This window comes from Silurus meridionalis, chromosome 19, assembly GCF_014805685.1.
Source record: "Silurus meridionalis isolate SWU-2019-XX chromosome 19, ASM1480568v1, whole genome shotgun sequence".
Taxonomy (NCBI): Eukaryota; Metazoa; Chordata; class Actinopteri; order Siluriformes; family Siluridae; genus Silurus; species Silurus meridionalis.
In genome coordinates, this window is record NC_060902.1 from 4,502,584 (window position 1) to 4,525,783 (window position 23,200).

General features: G+C 43.2%; 1 protein-coding gene and 1 non-coding gene across 2 annotated transcripts; both read right to left on the reverse strand.

The window, feature by feature from the left end:
- Nucleotides 1–212: 212 nt before the first annotated feature.
- dag1 (dystroglycan 1) lies at nucleotides 213–22,759 on the reverse strand. The gene is given in 4 exon segments (XM_046875243.1): nucleotides 213–3,410; nucleotides 3,412–3,782; nucleotides 12,335–12,922; nucleotides 22,736–22,759. Coding segments are annotated over 3 exon segments (2,601 nt in total). The 5' UTR covers nucleotides 12,665–12,922; nucleotides 22,736–22,759; the 3' UTR covers nucleotides 213–1,510.
- trnak-cuu lies at nucleotides 11,003–11,074 on the reverse strand. Its single transcript has one exon. It is a non-coding gene; the product is annotated as a tRNA-Lys (tRNA).
- Nucleotides 22,760–23,200: the final 441 nt, after the last annotated feature.

The window sequence follows — 23,200 nt, forward strand, 5'->3', positions numbered from 1 at the left end:
ATACTTACCTCTGCAGACATGTTTCGTGATGCACCCATTATACATGAATCCGGACTATAAACGCAGTTTTACCCTCAGGCAGAGAATTGGTTAAAAAAAAAAAAAGAATAATAATATAAATTGCTGCATTACTGCAAAGGCAACAGCTGATATTTAACAGCAAATAAAGTGTAAATTGTATTTAATAAATGATGCCATTGTTTAGAGAATGATTCTTTATTAAAATATTCAGTCTTTATTTTTAGTTATTGAGTCAAGGCATACACTCGATAATCATTATTGAAAAGTAAAAAAAAAAAAGGAAAAAAAAAAAAAGTAACAAACCATAAAACAGGATCAAATCATTTGAAAAAATTGAAGCTAGACTGCGTCTTTCAAATCATTTCATCAAAACCATGTCAATGAGTACTAAAAAAAAGGGGGGAAATGAGTAGTGAATGCCTGCTGGGAAACGCAGGTATTCATCCCCATTTGTTTCCTTGAAAGGGCAGCAGCTACATCATTCCATATATCCTTACTATAATCGGTGACGAACATAAAGAACTGAATAACGCCAGAGTTTCGAGCAAACACACACACAAAAAAAAAAAAATCTCAAAATCTGAATGGCACAATATCATCTCCATGTCTAGATCTGGCATGAATCTCTATAGGGACAGAAACACACATTCTCAAACACTTATCCAGAACATATCCACAGCATGATTAACCCATTTCTGTTAGGTAGGGATACAAAAAGATCTTCAGTGTTGCTTCGAAACCCAAAAAAATTATAATAATAAAGAAATCTAGCAACCCTCAAATATACAGTGGATTAAACAAAACAACAACAACAAAAAAAAAGACTATCCCTCTCAAGGTTTTTGGCTACCTCATTATGCTCAATTTTTACTAGACATGTGAATAAGGGTAAAAACAGTACAATTAATGTTAAAAGGCAAACCGTATTGAATCAAACAAGTCCATAATTGTCTGCACATTTGTCCCCCTAGTCTTTTTTTTCTCCTTATTTGTAGAATGTCACTATGAAACACTTGCGCCCGCAGTCACTTTACTTATTGTCTGTATGTATTATTCAAATAGTTCAGATAAAAAGAGTGCTGTTAGGCAAGTAGTTTGATTTTGAAATAAGTCAAAAAGAAATACAAAATGATGAAACAAACAAACAAACAAACAAACAAAAAAAAAAAAGCCCATCTAGACACAAAAGCGCTAGGATTGGAGGGTGCATCTTCCAACGGATCAGCAGTAGCCAGACAGCCAGAGGCTGAGGTTGTTGTCGCTGTCTTTGAGGATTATATAATTACACCCCCCACCACTCCGAGAAAAAGTCCAGTAATACCAAAAAAAAAAAAAAGAAAAAGAAACAAATTAAAATTCATCCCGACCCTCCCAATCCATTGTCCCAAATTGCAATGCCCCTCCGATTTCCGAAAAAATGCAAAGAGTCAACACTGGTGTTGGAACTGCACAAGTTCCCTGTCCTCCACAATGGAGGGCTTTATAAACATTAGGGTGGCACATATGGGGGTGGTGATCTGTATGGGGTCATGTTCTTGGGGCGGGAGCCTTTACCCTCTAAGGGAGCAGAGAAGGGGGGTGGAGGCTGGTAAGGAGGGGCATTGGGGTCCTCGTCTTGTAGGCCTGAATATTCTCCCAAAATGTCTTGGTTCAGAGGTGTGGTCTCTGGACTGGCCATGTTTGGATACTCAGGTGGTGGGAGAGGAGGTTTTTCCTCTTGGAGAATAAGGGGCATGCTAGATGATGGAGGTGGCTTAGAGTCGTCGAGTTCGTCAGCAAAAATGATGGGGACTCCTTTTTTAATAAAAGTCGCTTGGTCTTCAATGGTAAGCTTCCCCTTGCGCTTCTTGCGATAGCAAATCATAGCAATGATGCCTGCGATCAACAGGATGGCAGCAACCACCACGGCTGGTATGACTGTGTGAAGATATACATCGTCGTTGCTCTGTCGACCGGTTCCCATGACTGGCGTGACGGCAGGTGGACTAGGGTCTGGGATCTCGCCTGGTGGAACAAACATGTAGTTGCGGCAGCTACCCGTTCCTTTGATCGTGATGTTTATGGGTTTGAAGTCCGGTTCCATGGCGTTGTTGAATATATGTGAAGGTTTGCCTTCAGCATCGGAGATCCTTCTACTCATGGCCTGAATTTGCTCCTTGGGACACGGGTGCTGTTGGAGGCTGCTGTTGGTCCATTCGATTACAATGGATCCCTTAGTGATATTTTTCAGTGTAATTGAACTAGAATTGCGGTCACCGAACGAATAGGCCAGTTTCTTCATAAGAAGGATTTTCTTGTGGATATCATTCGTAACTGAACGAGGCTCCCCTTGGAACCGAGCAGCAAACAGGACTGGAGGCTTGACGTTGTTACCGAAGCGACTGACACGGACCTCGAAGGCATCGGTTGTGTAAAGACCACCTTTGTCAGTTGCCTGCATAAAGTATTCATGCTTCCCTTCGTGATGCCAGTCTGGTAATCCATACAGCAACTGGCTTGTGCTGTTGAACTGAATCCAAGAGTCTTCTCCAACAACTTCATTGGTCTTTCTCAAAGTTAGTCTTAACTTGTCGGTTGTGCCATCTTCTCGATCGAAGAATGTGTCGGATGGGATTTTCACCTCAAAGTATGTCCCGATGAACGACTTAACTTGATCAATCGGGTTACGCAGCTCTGGTTTCGTATTGCCATCATGTAAGACAACTGAAGGAGTGGTACGTCTGGGAGGCTTAATCGTGGTGGTCTTGGGTTCCTTTGGTACTGGGGTTGTCTTGGGTTTCTTAGGCCTTTTTGTTGGTTTCTTGGTGGTTGGTGTTGGTGGTGTAACAGTAGGCCCAACATACCCAGTCCAGGTCATGGTGGGTTGTATTGTAATAGTGCTGGTAGTGTCAGCCATTTTTGTAGGCTGAGGTGGTCCAATTGCAGGAGTTGTATAAGTTGGACCTCTGGTGTGAATAGTGGGTTTCGGAGGCAGTGGTACTGGGTCTCGTACAGGTGGTGAAGAGCTGTCTGACGATGGTCCGACCGATGGAGATGTAGGTGTGGGCACAATGCGGGTTGACGGCTCAGGATATGTTGTTGGCGGAGGCAAGGAGGACACAGGGGTAGACATAGTAACCTGCCGCCGTACCCGTTTAGGTACGTGTGGCTTTTTATTAGCAATGTACCATCCCACGACTGGATATCCCAATTGCGCAGACATTGTCCCTTCCTTAGCCGGAACTTGAACACTACTGATATTTGGAATGTTGCTCTGATCCAGGGCACAGCCAAGTTTCCAAGATAATAAAGCACCATTTTCGACCACCTTTTTAGCATTTCCTGGCCCGGCCATGAACGCAGACATATCAAACAAGCGATTGTTGACAACAGGCAAGACCTTCATATGCGAGCCCCACTCCCGAGAATTTTTTCATGCTGGCCAAAAGCTCCACTCTCTGTTTGGAGCTCATCTTAGTGAGGTCTGCATCCAAAATGATTGTAAGCACAGTAACGGGCTCTTCGTTGCCACAGACAAAATGTTGAGGATCATTTTCGGTTAACTGGATCGCTAACTGAACAGGATCTGTGTCAGCATGCTCATCTGGATGAACCTCGATGGAAAATACTTCAGGACTCTGCGACACATGGCTTGCATTAGAAATAGAGACAGATATGTAGTGGACTCCCTTGTCTGCCTCCAGAGGAAGTCCTTGAAGGATGCTGCTCATTGGGTCCCAGTGCAACCATGACGGCAGCGTATCTTTAGAAGTCTCTGCAATCTGGATGGGGGGGAAAAAAAATATAAAAAGATTACCAAATCTAGCCATTATTTATTGTGTTGCTGCTCCAGCTATCATACTTAAACACACAAACAAATAATGGAAATAATAAAAATGTGATAGTAGGGTAGAAATGTATCAGCGTATTAAAAAAGTGGAACAAAACCACAAACAAAACAAAAGAAAGAATTCATCAGAAATATGAAAAAAAACAAAAACAATGAGCATATATTGATTGGCACTTCCCGTCAGTCAAGCAATGTGGGTTCTTTTGCGTTTTATGTCAAGCTTAAGGGTTTCTCTTAAAAGGAGAGAATCCTGACAATTCCACATATCGAGGTAGTGAATGGTTGAAGTATGGAAGGAATTTGTTAAAAGTAAGTTAAAATAAGTAAAACATATCTTTCAAAAATTAAATATAAAACATCTTTATTACACAAATTGGGTTTAACGAATTTTAAATAACTTATTTTCCATTTATTTAATTCCATTTAATTAATATAATTTGTGCCAATTTCATTGATGATTCAATGTAATCAAAAGTATATTACATTACATTAATATGATTTATTATATATATATAATATATATATATATTATATTATACACACATACATACAGTGGAACCCACTTATCTCGACCTCGGTTAACTCGGCAACCCTATTAAGTCGACGTTTTTGAAGTGGAACCGCCAAATTCTCGCTTTGTCTAAACATTTTTTATCGGTTATGTCGACTTTTTTATGTCGCCGAACCCTAATATCTCGAGCACAAGGGGGAAAAATTTGCCATTAAACGTCAGTTATGTCGATCGGCACTGTGCAGCCGCAGAAGAACTCGCAAAAGTGGCGAAAAAAATCAAGCCTTACAGATACTACAGGTGTTGTATTGTATACTGGTGAAACTCTGCTGTTAGTTAGTGCACATATGCCTTTTGTTGTTAAATGTTATGCGATGAACGGGAGGCGAAAGCCGCGCTTGGTAGGAGAGCAGCGCGTAACGTGGGGAATACGCGATGCGCTTTGGGAAGAAAAGCGCAGCCGTTGAGAGAGTGCCGGTGGGAAGGCATGTACCGGGATACGCATGAGCGAGAACAACGACGCCGTGAACCAACATATGCCAACAATAATGGACAGTGAGAGTGCGGAAGTTTAAATAGGAGCTGGTGTTGAGTGCTAAACGAGCAGCATATGTGCGCGACTGAAGCCGGGAGCTTCAGAGAAAGCGGCGGCACCTGCCGAAGGGGCGTGGCAGGTGGATTCTGACAGTTAACAAACATGTACTGTATGTACATTTTTATAGCATTCCTTCATCAAACAACGGCAACGTGTATAAAAAACCTCCAAAAACACATGCATGCACATTCTTATTTATTAACGCACATCATGTACATAAAGAAATTTCAAGCACGTTAATATATTGCCGCCATATTGATTTTCGTTTATCTCGATCATCGGTTACCTCGATGCTTTTTGGCGACCCCCTACGACATCGACATACCCGGGTTCCACTATATATATATATATTTATTCAAACCAAGCAGGCGTTTTATTTTTTGAATCGTTTTAAAATTTATACAGTTGATGTTCACAAATGTTAAAAAAAAAAAAAAAAAAAAGCAATTTTATGTTTCACATTTCTTCCCCCTAACGTACCCCAACTGAACCAAACTGTGACTTTTGTGATATGCATCTGCGGTGCCGTGAGGTGCAGATCGTAGACTAAACTTCACGCAACTAAAGTTGTTTAATGAGTCAGAAACATACGATAATAAATGTGGAAAATGGTGCCGTTTTAACAAACATAAAAAGTTTATCTCTGCCTCCTACAACGTAAACGGACTTATAAATCGAAGTTGATAAATAATGTAACAACGATGCTCCTGAGACACATCATTAGTGCTTTAACCAGTAGAATGTGGCTACTATGGGAACAGCTGGGGTTTTTATTTTTGTCCCTAAGCTTTTATAGCTGCAAATTGTCCTCGGCCACACCTTTTTTTTTCTTTTTTCTTTTTTTTAACTGCACTTTCTTTTTGTCGCACTTCTCAACGGTGCCGTTGCATCGATGCAGAAGAGCGAACTAATCTATAACTCGGCTGATGAATTATGGGCTTAAACAGTCAAATTAGAAAAGGTCAATGAGTACGCCCCTCACATTTCAGCAACCATTTTAATAATTCTTCTCAGTGGAGGAAAAAGTGGAAGAGGATCCCAGCAACAACCTGTGCAGCTCTTTTGAATTACATGCCCAGGAGGACTGAGGCAGAGCTACATAACAATTGTGTTCACACAAAATATTAACACTTTGGACACAGTTTTTCCAGCTTTTTTTGACAATAATGGCTGTATGTCGAGTTGTTTTCAGAGAACAGTAAATCTATACTGCTATACAAAGCTGCACAGTGACTAATTTTCTATAGTATTGTCCCTTTAGAAAATATGCTAAAATGTGAGGGGTGTATTCACTTTTGCGAGATTGCACCTTCAATAAATCACATGCGCACTTTCTACGAGGCTACTAAGGCCACGCCCCCTTACATCACACAAATATTAAAAACTACACAAATATTACACGCATTTACGTTTAAAACGTGTGCTGTGTGGAAGAGATTGTGCAACAAATCTATGGTAACAATTAAATCAAAGCCAAATCAAAGTTCTATCTGGATTCCCCAAATTTCTAGTTCATTCCCACAAATTCCCAGTAAGCTTCCAACTTGGAATATTTCCCCAAATTCCCCGAAGTTCCATGTAGAAAGCTTCCGGAAATTTTATATTTTTCCGCCCTTTTGCATCCCTACATTTTACACCGCTGTGATGTTGAATTCTTAAGTGAATAGGTCACAGGTTAATACTAAAAGGACTAGGCTACATCAAATCAAGCTGAAAATAAACACAAACAAATGTGATGAATACAAATATAATAAGTTAATATAAAACCTGGAGACTTTTTGCAAGTTTCTAGTGTCAACAGTTACAAGTGTACCTCTTTTCAGGATGGAGAGCGATTAACACATCTTTTCTTTGTATTTTTTTTTCCCCTCTCTCGTTGGAATGAATGGAAAAAAGACTATGGTTTTAAAGGGAATAAAAAAAACACACCAGGACATGTAGTAACTGGAAAATAATCAGTGGTTATAGTAACTGTTGTTGTTGTTCGGACCATTCTTCCCCCCCCAGTCTTCTTCATTCCTAATATAATTAAAGAATTAATGTTAAAAAAAAAAAGGTACATGTGTTTTTTTATGGTCTAATATTAAAGAGAATGTTTAATTGTCGGAGATATTTGGTGAGTATTGATGTAAGTACGAGCCGTTTCTGCAGTATGAAACATTGCAAGCTGCGTATGTTTTCTGCTACTGTGCCGCTTAATTCTAAAATATCGGGCAACAAAACCAGCGCCAAAACCACAAACTTACTAACATTTCGGCTACCGCAGTTTCCAAAGTGATGATTCATGCAAGCCGAGAGAGAGAGAGAGAGAGAGAGAGAGAGAGAGAGAGAGAGATAGAGAGAGGTCCCTGCCAAAAGCAAGTATTGAATTAAAAGAAATAAAAGAGCGGGAAGAAGAAATGAAAAGCTAAAATAAGCAAGTAACATCTGGCTCCCCTTATGCTGCTCTTTTCTCTCTCTCTCGTTCATATTTTCACGTTGGTAGGGGATTTTTAAAGTGCGATCCCGGAATATGGGCCTAAGTATTTTATACATAAAAAAGAAATAAATAAAAAGACCCTGTTTGTTACATACTTGAACAAACCCAACCAGAAGACGAGCCTGTGATCTCCTGAGACGCCTCGGTATCTTAATCAAGTGAAGACGGAGCAAGAGAATACTCCGGTTGCCCTGACGTCAAGGAATTAAGAAGAAAGAAATGAAAACTCAGCCGTCAGAGATGAAGAAAGGGGTCTATTGTTAGCGTGCACGTGTGGGGGGGGGAGCGAGCCCACGGGGGGAAAAAATAAATACAGGGCTTCATTGTTATGGTTTGAAGACAGCTGAAATGATAAGCTTCATAGTTTTGAAGGAGTAGGCTATGGCATGTCTTCCAGATATGAGGGTGAAATGGAGAGTGTACAGACACTGGGGGAATTGGTAGAGGATTTTCAATGGAAAATTTCAGGAGGCAAAGGCCTTTAGATTGGCTGGAGCCAGTCTAACGGGGAGCCAGTCTAACATGGGGCCAGTCTAACATGGGGCCAGTCTAACGGGGGAGCCAGTCTTACGGGGGAGCCAGTCTTACGGGGGAGCCAGTCTGTGAAGGTTTTAAAAAAGTTTCCATGGAAACTTAAGTTGGGGGATTTTGGAAATATGCCAAGTTAGAAACTTACCAGGAATTTATGCAAATTGATACGAACTGACTCGATTTGGGGAAACATATATAAACTGTATCATACACAAACAAACATTTAGTTTGGTTATTCGCTGACGCATGCAAACTAAGAATTTTGGATTTTTTTTTAAATGGACGTACAGTATTCCTTTTTGATTTGAATACTGAATCCATTTTGCACAACCTTCTGTACCGTGTTACTGTTTTTCTTCTTCTCATGTTGTCTCTTGTCTTCGTCTCACCTCCCCTTTTGCACAAGTGCATTTTGTGTGGTTAGTTTAGAGTTATGTGGTGTTCTGTGTTACTTTTGTTAATTTATGGTGTCGCTGCAGTAGTCTGGTTTGGGGGACCCATTTCGTTACACTGTGTACTGCACTGTAAATGGTTGCGATGACAATCAAGGCGACTTGACTTCACGTTTGTCTTGTCTTGGTGTCATTTTTAGCAAATTCGTTTACACACTGCACAAAGAAGTTTTGAACATAAATGCATGGAATATTTGTGTAATTCATATGAATACTCGCCAAGACGGACATTTTGTGACACTATTTTGTAAGACACAAGAAAGAATGCACAGTGCATGTGTGCAGGGTAGAAATTCAACTAAAATTGCATTAAATCTGGCTGTTTTAGCAAAGATTAGCCTGCAATAACTTTTTTTTAAACTACATTTAGGTTCCCAGGTATTAGCAAACCTGCAATTTTGACAACTCCAAGTTTATTCCTATTAAGTTCTATGAAAAGTTTTCAGTTTGGAAATTCCTGAATCTCTCAATGCTGGTTTAAAAATGTTTTATAATAAAATAAAAAAAAACTGCATTGTTTTTAATAAAACATTTGCATGTTCTTGCTGCAAAAGCTGCACATCAATTGGAGTGGGTCGAAAATATACTTCGGTATAAAATCTGTCGTGCCGTTCGTTCGCGAAGGCGATAAAAGCGCTGAGAAACGACGTTTATATCCAGTTAAAATATGAAATTATTAATATTCTCCCTGCTAAATTTTGAATTTTGAATTATACTTATGTTCCATTATTAAATTCCTCAGGGAAAGAATGTCAGCCTTGCTTTCAAGTTGTGAAGTGGCCCGGAAAGAGGAAAGGAAAGAGCAAGCGGTCATACCCCGATCGCAGCGGGATGGAAAGCTGAACATTTATCTCGTCGTGTAGTGCAAAATTAACATGCCTTACATAAAACATGACGAAGACTGGAAGATTAGATGCTGCTAAATTCTTACATCGTCTCACGCATCTCGGACTGATAAAGGGCAGGCGAAGAGAGGAGATGTGGAGCCGGGGTTGTATCCGCAGAACTACTGAATGACACATTGATTAATCTGTATGCTCTCAGCAGTGCGCTCTTGTGGATGCAAAGAATAACGGAGCAAAACGTGCTGGCAGTCTCACGTACACACGAGGACTTATTTTCCTCTCCTCTCGCCGTGTCTGTCCGAAATAAAAGGCTGCGTGTGAATAAAATCGGCTCGAAGGACGGCTGTTCGGTGTTACGGAAATATCCTTCAAAGGTCGCTGGAGCCCGGCTGTAACGCTACGACGCAGCACCGCAAAAGCTGGTTGCTATGCAAAGGGAAAATCACAACACAAAACATGAGGCACAGCCCCGTATTACTGCTGGATGAACTTGGCAGGATTTGTATTTAACCATAAACATGGAATGAAGCTTTTTTTTTGTAGGCTGCTGGAATACAAAGCTTTCTGCTACTGCACAGCCAAGGCTAATTAGATTTCAGTGCCAGACTTTGTGTGGAATAAAGGAGGGGCTGGGGAGCGCCGAAGGAACTTTTGGTGTCGCAGGCGAATCGGAAAGAGATGGAGGGAGTGGAGTGGAGACGTAGAAAACGGGGTGGAGAGAAGATGAAAGCATCAGTCAGTCTGTTGATCTGTTTATCGTAAGCCGGGGGGGACGATGGCACTTGTCTATTTACTTCACCGGTGTGTTTAGGGTTCTGTTTCACGCAGTGGAGGTATTTATACCGGTCCAGTCCGCTGCAGCTCAACATACTCGAGTCAGGAAATCAATCAAGAGCATTAGAGAGTAGTACATAATTTGTTAAAGCGCGTTTTGAACATTCTGTGCTGTGGGACGAGAGAGAGGGGCGGAAAAACACCATTTGCGATTTCATTCCGTTTGGTTAAGGGCTTAAGCCTTGGATAGGAAGGCCGTTGAGCTACAACTGCTGGGTCCTTGAGCGAGGCCCTTAACTGCACAATTGTAAGTCGCTCTAGAGAAGGGCATCTGCTGAATGCCAGAAATGTAAAAGTAAAAGAAGAAAAATGTACTGTGCTGCCCAGTTCTACATTTTGGTTACTTCCAGATCTACGCTATAAACTGCCGCCTTGATCTAATGCTTTACGACGAGCAAATAATCAAGCCAAGGCATGCACTGATACAAAAACAGCCATAAGCGTTTTCCCTCATATAAAATGTACAAGATGCTATTTAGACTGGCGAGCGTCTTGGTGCCTCTCGGTTTATCTTGATATGTGAAACCGCGAAGGGGGAAAGTATTCGCGTTCACTCGCACACAAAACTTTGTATTGCTCGCTGCTGCATCTTTGAACGATTTGAATGGATTTCCGCTAGACAGCATGTCCGAGTCAAACCATTCATGCCCATACGTTCAAACTAATGTTCATTGATTTCACGCACAGCTGTGTTATTGTGAAGCTCCACTTCTTATCAGATTGTTCTGTGGTCAGACTAAAAAATTATAATTAGTCCTGGTACTAAATAAAACTTTCTTTCGGCTTCTCCCATTAGGGGTCGCCACAGCGGTTTGATTTGGCACATGTTTTTACCCTGGATCCCTAACGCAACCCTTCCCCATTTATCCAGGCTTGGGACCGGCACTAAGAGTGGCTGGGGTTGGTTCCCTGACCGGGGATCGAACCCGGGCCGCAGCAGTAAGAGCGCCGCATCCTAACCACTAGACCACCAGGGACCCTTGTCCTGGTACTAAATAATGGTCTGACTATGTGGAACATGGTGCTAACTTCAGCATGCAGATTTGTACACATCGGATGGACAGACGGACGGACGGATACTTAGGATCAAGTTAAGATTAAGTATAAATGTGCCCTGAGGGGACTGCAGGAAGCAGTAGATTTGAACTGCATGTTGTAACCTGCCGTTCATTCACCTTTAAATCATTGTTCTACCAGCCGAATCGCACGTGTGGAGACACCTGATGATGTAACACTGGTGCTCGTCACTCATTAAGGTTTGTCGCTCTTTATACCTGGAATATATGTTGATACAGAACTGAAAGTGTTTTTTTTTTTGTCTTTCTTTCTCTGGTTACTGAACCTATTTTTTCCAGGCAACTACATGTAAAAAGATTTAAAAAAACAGCTTGGACACAGTGACATATAGAAAACAACTGCTGCCCCCAATCCACCCCCCACGTGAAGCGTCGGGTCGTCGAATTCTTTGGTGCAGCTGTCGGAGAGGATTTTTTCAAAAGTGCATGAGGGGGCAAAAAAATGCTTATGACAGGCACATATTATCCTATGAATATGGGATTACACGCTGGCCGTGGGAGAAGTCTCCAAACGCTTCTATGAGACGGGAAAACCCAAAGACGAATTGTGAGCTCTGGGGTCACGCTTTTACTACAACTGACATGGACCCTGAATAAATTTACGGTGGGAGGAAAAAAAAAAAAAAAAACAGGAGGGCCAAAAAACAAAAAAAACAAAACCACGCACGTCACCTATTTGGGTGGCATCTAAGACAACAAAATTTCTGGACGTATTTAACGTGGGAGTGTGATGACTGATGAGGGGGAAAACATACTGCACAGCCGTATCTAGCGGGACTGTAGACAGACGTCGAGTTCCACTGATTGCATTTATTCTAAAGGGAAAAAGAACGGCATGTCCTCTCACCAGCCTGAACAGCATCTAAACTGGTACCTGAGCTATTTAAGGGTGATGGTATACCAGCACTGATCAGCATGCAGGGTGTGTGTGTGCGTCCTCCGAATTCTACGAGAGCACTGGGCCTTAATGTGTGCTGCACTCACGGGGTTTATAAGTTGTGCGCTCTTATTAGAGCGACTGCTGCCTTTTATGGGTCGCTACTCGAAAGGGAAGCGTGGAATAAGTTTCGAGAAGCAACGCTAGAGGCAATGTCACTTTTCCCACTGACTAAAGTTCGCTGGCTGAACGAAGAATACAGATGCGTCACGCCTCGGGCTCACCTTAACCGTGCTTCCCGTATCCTTGGCTTTGGTAGGGATCTGCATCTGGAACATCCTTCCCACTATGGCAGAGGAATCCGGGAAGCCCCTCGGTTGCACCGCGGCAGACGCTACCGCTTGCGCCTCCCGGAGGTCGGAAAGCACTGCCGAGTGCATGGAGGCCTCCAGCTGTGCCATGTCCCCCAGCACCTCCAAGTTTCCTGGTGGTGATGAAGCCTGAGCTTCTGCCGGCAGCATGAGCGTCAGCAGGAGCAGCGCTATAGTCCTGCTCCCCAGCCTCAGCATGCGCCAGCAGCCTGCATCCCGGAACTTGCTCAGTTTATTGCGCATACTTGCTTTTGTTGTCTCCTCGCTCTGGCACAAAGAAGAATGTCCAGTTTAGGGGGCAGCAAGCACACCCCCCCCTGCCGAGCCCCGAAGAACTGATCCTTTTCTTTACTTTTTCCTTTTCGTTTCTTTCGCAGAAGCGACCTCGGCTCTGCGGCAAGCCTCTCCTTTTGTTCTCGCTGCTTCCCCCTCTTTCCTTGCCTTTTGTCACAATCTCTTCAGTACTCCTGAAATCCCATTGTTAGGGGTTGCCTCTGAGACCTGGTGAAAGAGAAGAGAATTCATTAGCGCGCATTTCAATAGCGAAGGAGACACGGTGATGTCGAGTTAAAGAATCTGAAGCGCGAAGAAAAATAAAATGCCCCCCCCCCGAAACCCCACCCCGCCGCCAACTCGCATTCGGTCAACAGCATGGCCAAAACTTTAGTCTCTCCACACCACTTTCCTTTGCCCACGCACACACACACACACACACACACACACACACACACACACACACACACACACACACACACACACACACACACACACACACACACACACAGACAGTGTTCACACAGGTGGAGAAGTCTAATCTTATTAACATTCACAGCTTTCTCTATCCTGGCGCGGCAAGCTCGCTCAGCCATTACCAAACATGTCCCTGAAAAGCACTCTGCACCAAGCAGACTGTGAAGAAAAATGCGTTAAGACAGGAGGTCAGTCCACTGACCGACTGAGAGAAGCGTTCTGTGGAGGAGGCAGGAATAAACGCATGGCTTTTTCCCCTATTGTTTCATGGGGAGGGAGCGACAGAACACTGAACTCTGGGGGTTTATTATTCATACCGGTCCTTTCAACTAAAGCTCACAGCAAGAGAAGGAGTGCTCTAAAGGAAGGCAGTGGGTAGCAGGGTTTACGCATTTGAAGAGGGAGATGCAGTTCCAAACAATACAGATGATTTCCCCAGAGGCCCTCCTCTCAGTGCCACTCTGGCTGGGATTCAGGCTATGAGAGGGAGAGGCGGTGGAAGAGCTGAGTCTCACGCTCCGGGCACCAGTGAGAACAACCCGAAGCTTCTTCAGTGTGCTCGTGTAAAAAAAACAAAAACAATATTGCTTTGTACAGTAAGAGTTCCTCTTGATAATCTTTGTTTTCTTCTCAAGCCCTGTCCATTCTAATTAAGGAAAAATAATAATAAATGGTCTTTGAAGTCTGGTGCGTCTCAACCAGCAAGCAGAGCCCTGTGGAATCAAAGACATATAAACAGAAGAGAGAAAAGGAAGGGGAAAACAATAAAAAAAAAGATTACTGGGAATTCGTGCTGAATAACATAACAGTGTTTTTCAGGTTAGGAACCCCTTTGTGAATCCAGATTAAGAGCTGATGGAACATGATTGGAGCTGTGTAACAGCCATCAGAGCCAAGAACCGTCAGTGGCCAGTCATCATCCACTACCCCTGCAGTGTGTTCCTGTTAGGACTTTTAATACACTCGCTGCTTGCCAAGCTATTTGTTTCCATGTCAGCCAATTGGTCTTCGCTGCTGAATAACCAAATAAATAAATAAATAAAACCACCACTTTTTCGATTCATTGTCTAGGATCAGATAATAAACCTTACTGAAAGCCTGTTTGCATGCAAATAAAGAACGTCGGCCAGTAGTACAGCGGAAACCTGCCATTGTTTAACGGATACAGCTTTCCAAAACTGCTGTTCGCCACAGTAGTAGGATTTACAGCTGACTTTCATTCTTTTCTAAAAGATGCTGCAGTACAACATGGGCTGAAGCGTTAAGTCTGACTGGTCCTGTTTCTCCTATTTAAAAAAAAAAAGCTGGGCAACGGAAAAACGAGCCGCACCGAAGAAAACAAGGCGGTTCAGTCGCTTTCTCCCAGTTATTAACAAATTGCATGTCCGACTCAGACACGTGTGGTCCCATTCAGAAATCAGCCAGATGCAAATTCTTCATTCTTATAAAGCATAATGATGGACAAGGTTGAGACAGGGTTTTTTTTTTCCTGTCTATAAGCCGGTAAAAATAGGCAGATGGAATTATAGGTGGATGAATAAATACGTTTAAACCCATCTCCGGTTGCAGATAAAGATATCTCTTCAGCATTTAACACGTGAGTGCCTAAAAGAACAAGAGGCTATGGTTAGTCAGCAGATTAGAGTCGACAATGCTGCCTAACTTTCAGCGGTGAAACCAAACATTCCTGGAGTGCAACATTAAGATTAAGGCCCAAATAAGTTTGCATTACCACAGAAGGTGGGCCTCCGGTGGTCGAAAGGTTTTTACAGAGCAAGGGCCACTGGAAACAGACGCTCGGGAAGCCGGCGAATGCTTTTCCCCCTCGAGCTCGGTCGCAACACCCTTTTGTGCGCAATGATTATGGGGGCTCACGGTATTGGATGCGATTATAAAGGCGGTGAGTCACTCGGTCTGAAAATGCATTCCACTCAGATAGAGTCACCGAACCAGTGAAGCTCAGAGCCTTCGTTTCTGGAAAATGGAGGGCAAAAAACAAACAAAAAAAATAAACAACGAATGCCTTGTTGAACAAACTTTACCCGCATTGTGGTGATGGAAAAAAGAAAAAAAAAAGAAAAAATTAATAGACCTCTTAATTTGTCATTATTTCTATATCTTCTCAGAAGCCCAAGCGCTGGTAATTAGAGAGGAACAATGCTTAACTTGTTACAGCACTAAAGCCGATTGCAAGGCGCTTAATTCAGTCCTAAGCAATAAAGAAAGAAAAAAAAAAAAGGAAAAAAAGGGACATGCCCATTCTGAGCACTTGTTGACAGATACATGACCTTCAAAATGCTGGCGAAATGAAAAGCACATAGACCTTGAAGTTGCAATACTAAGATGCAGAACAGTTATTTAATCAGAACACAAAATATATATATAAAAAATAAAAAATATATATAAATATAAAAATGTCCACACCCCCCATGCTGCTTAAAAAAAAAAATACAAAAATAATCAAAAAAATTCCTAAATGAACACCAAAACTGACTTTTCCCCTTTCGTGTTTTTTTTTCTTCCCCCAACAAAATGAAATTGCTTTAAATCGCTGAACGTGTGAAGATGATTGCAGGCGTGGGCCCACTTAACACTTAATGACATTATGTTGACCCTGAAACAGTCGTTTGAAAGAATCTCATTTGCTCAGTTTTGCGCCGTTGTGACGAAATTAAATAAATAAACTGCTGGCTGGAGCAACAAAAACAATCAAAAGACTTGGAAGAAATGGCAGATCAAAATAGTTAAGGGTGGTGGGGGGGGTGTTTATACCTATGACATTTGGCAAAAAGGTCTGCAGATACGCGATACGTCTGGACTTCATGCAAGCGTTGATTTCAAGGTCACGGAGCGACCTGAAGGGAATGGCATTAGTTGCTTCCGGGTTGGTTCCCGAGGTACAAGGTCCCTTTGCTCGAGGGCAAAGTGCCAGGAGCCGTCATGTGGTTTTGAAGGCGTAATGTCTTGAGGGAGAGCCAACTGTTAATGCTCTAGCCGAATCCAGGAGGAGAATAAAAAAAACAAAAAAAAACAATCCTACAGATTAACGTGGTCTTTCTTCAGATTCAAAATGGTGCCGTTTAGAGACAAATGCAGCCTGATTTCTTTGTGAGAGGAGTTCACGAGAGACCGAGATGCATCAAAACACATCAGTACACAGCTTACAAAGCCAAGCTGTCAGCAGGCTGCTCCTTCTTTTCATATAGTTTAATAGATTTTGGTGCAGGAAAATATTAACTCGACTAGAACACACTTTTTCACGCATAGTACAAAGTGGCCTCAGTGCATTGATTTTGCAAGGACATATATTGCACGCACACACACACACAAAATACAGTGCTCCCAGCTTTTCCGCCACTTCTAGCATGTGTCCTGTAGGCTTCTTTTTAAAACGTAAAGCAAAGCAACCTTCTGCGATTCACGCTGGACCTCCGCGATGGGGTCAAAACGGAGACCTTTGAGCTGGATCTTCATCTTCAGGAAGAGGGCGAAGTCTGCAGGAGCCAAATCTGGCAAGTAGGGTGGGTGTGGAGTGAGACACGTGGTCAGAACAGCAGATGTAACGCACATGGTGAGAACGGCAAGGTTGGTGCTCCCTGAGACTGCGCGTGCAGTCTTGTGCTACCATTTGTTGGCTAGTTTTGTAACATGTATCGAAAACTTTTAGATATAACCTCGAATATATTATATATATATATATATATATATATATATATATATATATATATATCTATCTATCTATCTCTATATCTATCTCTATATCTATATCTATCTCTATATCTATCTATCTATCTATCTATCTATCTATCTATCTATCTATCTATCTATCTATCTATCTATCTATCTATCTATCTATCTATCTATCTATCTATCTATCAGTCAGGGCTGTGGTGGGTTTGAGACAGACCCTGCATTAAACACCAATTGTTCTACTGCCCTCACACACGTTAGAAAACAAAGTATCTAATGCACTTGCTGTCATGTTTTGAGAAAGAAGGAGAAAACAAACAAACAAAAACTGGATCATACCTGCAATTTTGGAGTTGTTAGACAGCAACTTGTAGTTTAGATCATAGTACGCCATAAATATATATTTTGTAAATAAAGGGGAAAATTTTTTATAAAATGCTGCCAAACAATCAGAAGGATCGGGTTTGTTGTAGAAAATGGTGCCTCCTCTAACTGACCTCCTCTTACCCACTGTGTGGTCTACAGCCCTCTTCGGGATCAGAGGTCATCACAGCACTCTCAACTTGGAATGTGCGAATTTGAGCAGCTCTTTTACTCAAATGAAGCTGAACAGTGAACAGCCATTCAATATCCTTTTTTTTTTAATTAAAGAAAATCTGCTATAAAATGATTTTAAACACCGAAACCGAATCGCCTCCTACACACGAATGTTCTAAATGCGCATCGTTTTCGGAGTTCTGCAAATAATAATTCGATGGAATCGCAAAGTGTCTTTTCATGTTCTCCTGAACCGTGATCATGATATGCGAGATGCCGTGACTGGAAGACATATGGCGCTCGCAAGAACCCAAAGGCAGATTGTGTAGAGCGAGAAATTCTTTAAAATGTCACGCTCCGTATCTTGTTTCCGCGGGGACCGCGCACCGTGTCACGAACGGATCCTGGCGCGGTTGCGTCCTGGAATTTGCGGGCCGAAGCGAGAAAGATGGACTGTGCGCGAATTCCCACCACCTACGATAGAAGAACTTGGAGAAACTAATATGAAATGGGTCTATGAAGAGACGGTGGTACAGGGCTGAAAAGTCACACCCAGTCTGTTTTTAAATTGAATGTGCCCTTGCAAACACACGGGTCCACACATGCCTAAAGAGCAAACATGAACCAAGTGACCTGGCAGTAATGGTGATACTTGAGTAAGGGGTGCGGCAGCCATCTTGACTCTACACACATTCTTGCAACAATGGGAAGCTTTTACTCTCCCAATACAAAGACTCCTAAGATCTTAGGTTACATGGGCCACCTGTGGGCTGAAGGGAAAAATGTATAAAATCTACACACAGTTTGCGCTGCACTTTCGCCAAATTCTCTCACTGCACTAACAGAGGCGAAGACCGTCCTGAGCGAAATAAGCGATAATCAGGAATTAACTAGGTTTGCTGCCCATACCCTGCGTTTGGGAAATCACATGATGCCGTCAAACACGTTTTGTAAAAAGGTTAGAGGAGCTCATCAAAGCCCACACATGCATTTTTAATTCTAGGCACGGCTAAATGAACCATGGGAAACAAGAAATGTTTAAGCACAGCAGAGAGAAGAGGAAAGAAAAAAAAAAAAAAGAGCACGCTTTGATTAGTCGCGTGAAGCTCTGCACGGGAATAGCTGCAGCTCGTATGAGGTTTACCATATTCTTCTGTCAAGCCTCCTTAGATCTCTGCAATTACATCACGGCAGCGCTGTAGCATGGGCAGAGGAGCGAATTAAACCGGAGATGAGGTAGACCTCGTTATTATTGTAAACCCTTTCAGAAATCTCATTTGCGTAATTACATTGCGTTTCGGTCCTGACTCGTCTCTCGGGGGGGGAACTTGTTAAAAGATGAGCTGCTAAAGATGAGACCAGGGGCCTTGGATTGGGGTTTGTGGAATCGTTTTACAGGCCTCGAGAAGGAGACTTCGAACCCGGAGACCTGGAGACAGGAACGGCTACTTCCAGGCAACGGCTTAGGAAACGTGATCGCTAAAAAGCTTCGCCGATCAGCCGAATGCTTCCTGAAATAGCTGATCTGTTGCTGTGGGGAATGTGAAGATCAAATCATGGCCTTAATTGTTTCTGAAAATTGGGGCTTATTGACCTTCCGAGGGAACGGGATGGTCAGGTGACCAAAATACCCTGACTGCTCTCCTTAAGTTCCTCTTCTCGACAACTTGTCAAAATAAATTATATTTGCCTCCGAGCGTATCTCCGGCAACAACGAACAAGATGCGCTCGGTGACCTTTCGAGTTATATTGGAGCTGCGTCCGACACGCGTTTAGCCAGAAATAGCCTGTAATCAAAGTGGTAATGGGCGCTCTGTCTGCGCGCCTCTTTTTTCCCTGACGAGCGCACTGGGATGTACACTGAAGCTGCTCGGTTGATCGCAGAGCTCAGAGAAGACCACCATCAGCTTTGCGGTGCAGGAAGACAGGTGGCGGTAGTGACAGCTGGCACGCTGAGACGGCCCACCAATCACAGCCTCGGACCCGCCCCAAAGTCTGTGTAACGTAAAAAATGCGGCAACTTCCGACTCAGCCTGGTGTGCCTCTTGGAGCTTCTTTCCAAGGTCGAGCAGGAAACAGTTTGGGCGAGAGAACAACCTGTTAGCCTCCGACGGTGGTCGCTTAGAAGCGGGTTATTAACTAGAGCTGCGGGTTATTTCTGGAAACGGTCCGTCTTCAAAAATAGGTGGAGACACATGGTTGGTGTAGATACGGCCATCTATCTCAAAAGATCCCCGAGTGCTGGTGCCAAAGCTTCATCTCGCGTTTTTTATCACTGTTGAATCTATAAATAACCCGGACGGCCCCTTACACCCTCCCCTCAAACTACATCTCTTTCTCTTCCACGTAATGGGACGAAAATAGTCTCGGCAAGGTCAAAAAAAAAAAAAAAAAAAAAAAAGAAAAAAAGTGTCTAGACAGAAGGCGACACCTTATCTACACAATGTATAACAGTTTTGATATGTCTTATATCTCTGTTTAGCTAAGAACACCAAAAGCAAAAAAATTGCATCAAGGACAGAGAAGAGCGGGATCTTATCGTCGACATGCATGTCCTCAAATCACACAGTCGAATCAGCAGCCATGAAAATCTCAGACTACAGGCTTCCTTGCTTTAATCTCAAGATGGACTCTTGTTTGCTCGCTCGCTCTCTCTCACACACACACACACACACACACACACACACACACACACACACACACACACACACACACACACACACACACACACACACACACACACAGGATCTGCACCAAGTCGCTGCAGACAGAGCGAATCCCTGATCCTGTGAATGAGCAGTTCGGCTCACACTGAGGCGACGCCAGCATGTTAAAGCTGGATTGGTTAAATGCTGCTGCTTCCTTACGTTCACTGATCTAGGATGACACTTGCTCGGAATGCCTGAGAAAAGAGAGAGAGAGAGAGAGAGAGAGAGAGAGAGAGAGACTAGGTCTCGGGCAGAGATGTCGACAGGCGGGGTAAGGGGGGGAACGGTGGAGGTAAAGAAAGTGGCGCGTCACGTTTCCTTAGCCAGGGGGATGACGACGGCATCCGGCGCGTGTTCGACAACCAGTCCTCTTGTGCAACCGACTTTACCAAAAAAAAAAAATACACTACTGCACTCCTTTATCCTTAGAGTTTTCACTTTCTCCCTCCCTCCCTCCCCTTTTATCCGTGTGGGTATTTGGGAGGGCGTCAGGAGGACAAGACGCCACAGTGCGCCCTGAAAGACGGTACTTCAAAGATGATCGGTGTTTGCTTGGGACAAACCGTGGCACTGTGCTGCGGAAGGAAGCGAATCCATTTCCACCCCTTGTCATTTTTGACACGCGTGTATCAAAGCCGCGGGGCTCGGGGTTTCGGACGCCGCTGCGCTTTTGAAGGTGGATTCGCCTGCGCGCTCCACAAACTCCTTGTGGGAGCGGCAGATGGCTCGGCGGAGGTACGCAACTTGTGCGCGTAACTCGCTCGAAAAAAAAAAAGAAACATCTGCGGAGCCCATCTTGGATTAAAGTCTTGGGCCAATAAATAGTTCAAACACGCGCGGTAGGCGTCAACACGGCCCCGGTTAGTGTAAACGTCAAGGTTTTAAGATGTTTGAACAATAACGCCACCTGTTTGGAGAGAGGAAACCTGTTGTTGATCACGAAACGGAGGAAAGAGAAGAGGAAAAAAAACGCTAGCGGCGGCATGTGGCGAGAGAGAAAACCAGGACCGTATGGTTTTACACTAAATAGGAAAGACAGTTGACATGTTTGTGAAAGCGCTACCGTGTTGGCTGAGCACATGAGCGGGTCCTGCGTCTGGGCAGAATCAAAAGAACTAAGGAAAAAAAAAACCTGTGATTTTGTTGACACGCTTCACACGGACCTCGACGTTATAGGAATATTCGTTGTAATCTACGTAAACGTAAAGAGACACCAAAAAAAACGCTGACTATGCATAAAAATTGTTTCCTTTGTGGAAAACGATCAGAGCGTATAGAGTGAGAATACAGTAACTACGGGTCTCCTCGACTCTGCCAAAGGTCTTAAAAGCTTCGGCAAAATACATGATCGCGACGTAGCAAACACCAGACAAATTGTAGCCTGCGCAGGGATGTGTATCCACATCAGAACCCATAAGTGCATGCTAGTTAGGAGGCACGCGTCACGCGTCGCCGTTGGACAAGTATGTGGAAAAATACGGCGTGCGACGTGTGAAAGGCTCGAATCTGTTCTAGAAGTCGGATTGTTGCTATAGCAACAGCAAGCTCAAGGGCATGATCGGCATAATCTTAGGATATGTTACACAGACTTAAAAGTTGCACAACATTTATGAAAGGAGTCTCCAGTGTAGAAGTTAAAGCGCAAGGAAGTGGGATTTGGTAATAATAATAATAATAATAATAATAATAATAATAATAATAATAATAATAATAATAATAATAATAATAATAATAATAATTCTGTGTATCCAATTCGCCTGAACAGCGGCTCTTGTACAGTGTCAGGTCACTGTAAGGTGCTGGTAAACAACTTGGAGCGATCCATCTCCAGAAGCAGGAACAAAGTCGTCTATTCAGAGGCAGAGCTGGTGGTCGGTGTGAAAAGCACCCGTTAGTGTTTAACTGCGAGAAGTAACATGGGTTTGCTTCGTGTTGTCGACGTCTCTGGCCGTGTTTACAGGGTCGGCTCCCCAGGGTCGAAGGCCGGGTGGAAGATTTTGTGGTTTGGTCAAACCTATAATCTCGTTTGTTGTTTCGACAACCAATCTGCTGCAATACCGTCACCGTTGGGGTGCCTGATGCCTCTTAGCTGTCCATCTGGAAAGAGCTGGTTGTTAAACATTTTTAAGAGTTGCCATGGTAGATGAGCCTTTTCTAATGATCAGTCTTGTAGACAACAGCTGGCTGCACAGACATTAAAAGAACGCAAGTAAAAAAAAAAGATTAGAATAGAATCAAAAAGAATTGAATCAAACAAGGTCAGCCATGATGCACTGCCCCCTGGAGCACAGAGGGTTAAGGGCATCGCTCAAGGGCCCAGTAGTGGCAGCTTGGCGATAACAGAGCCCAAATCCTTGACATTCGGACCAGTATCCCAGCACCTTAACTACTGACCTACCAGACTTTAAGAAAGCCTACTGAGAAAGACAAATCTTCCTGGGCGAAACACAAGCAGAAGTGCAGATAAAACAATCAAGAAAAAGCCTAGAAGTGTTGGCCTACAGAACGTTTTCCTGCAGGTGATCGCAGTAAATGCAGCACACAGTTGCTTGGTTCTAAAAGATTCCATTAGTCTGCTTGATAATGTTTTAAGTAATATCCCATTATGCACGAGTTTCTCAAGTCTCACCCGAATGTCACCACTGAGTTGGGATATCACCAGGACTCGAGTGTCTCGATCTCCAGTCCTGCGTTGAAGTGGCAATAAAGCGGCAAGAAAAGACGCGAGTTTCATGCCGGCGCTTCAAAAGCGGAATCTCGGCGTTAAGGTGATCATTAATCTTTCCGGGTAAGGCGTTTTTAAACGAGGCGGTTTTCCGAACAGATACGCGTCAAGGACACGGCGCTGAAAGGATATCAGGGTGCAATCGGGTCGAGCGGTTTGCACAGGAACAAACTACCTAACCTTGGTTTTGTTTTTTTATCTGCGAAGATAAGACCGCGCATTCTTTTCTTTTGTGCAGTCGGACGATTTCGGAATAAAAAAAATTTTAAAAACAAGAAAGAGGGGAGTAGTGCTACATTCGGAATAAACATACTTCACTCAATATCCAAGTTGTGCTTTGTAAGCTTTGGTATTCGGAGAGGAAAAATG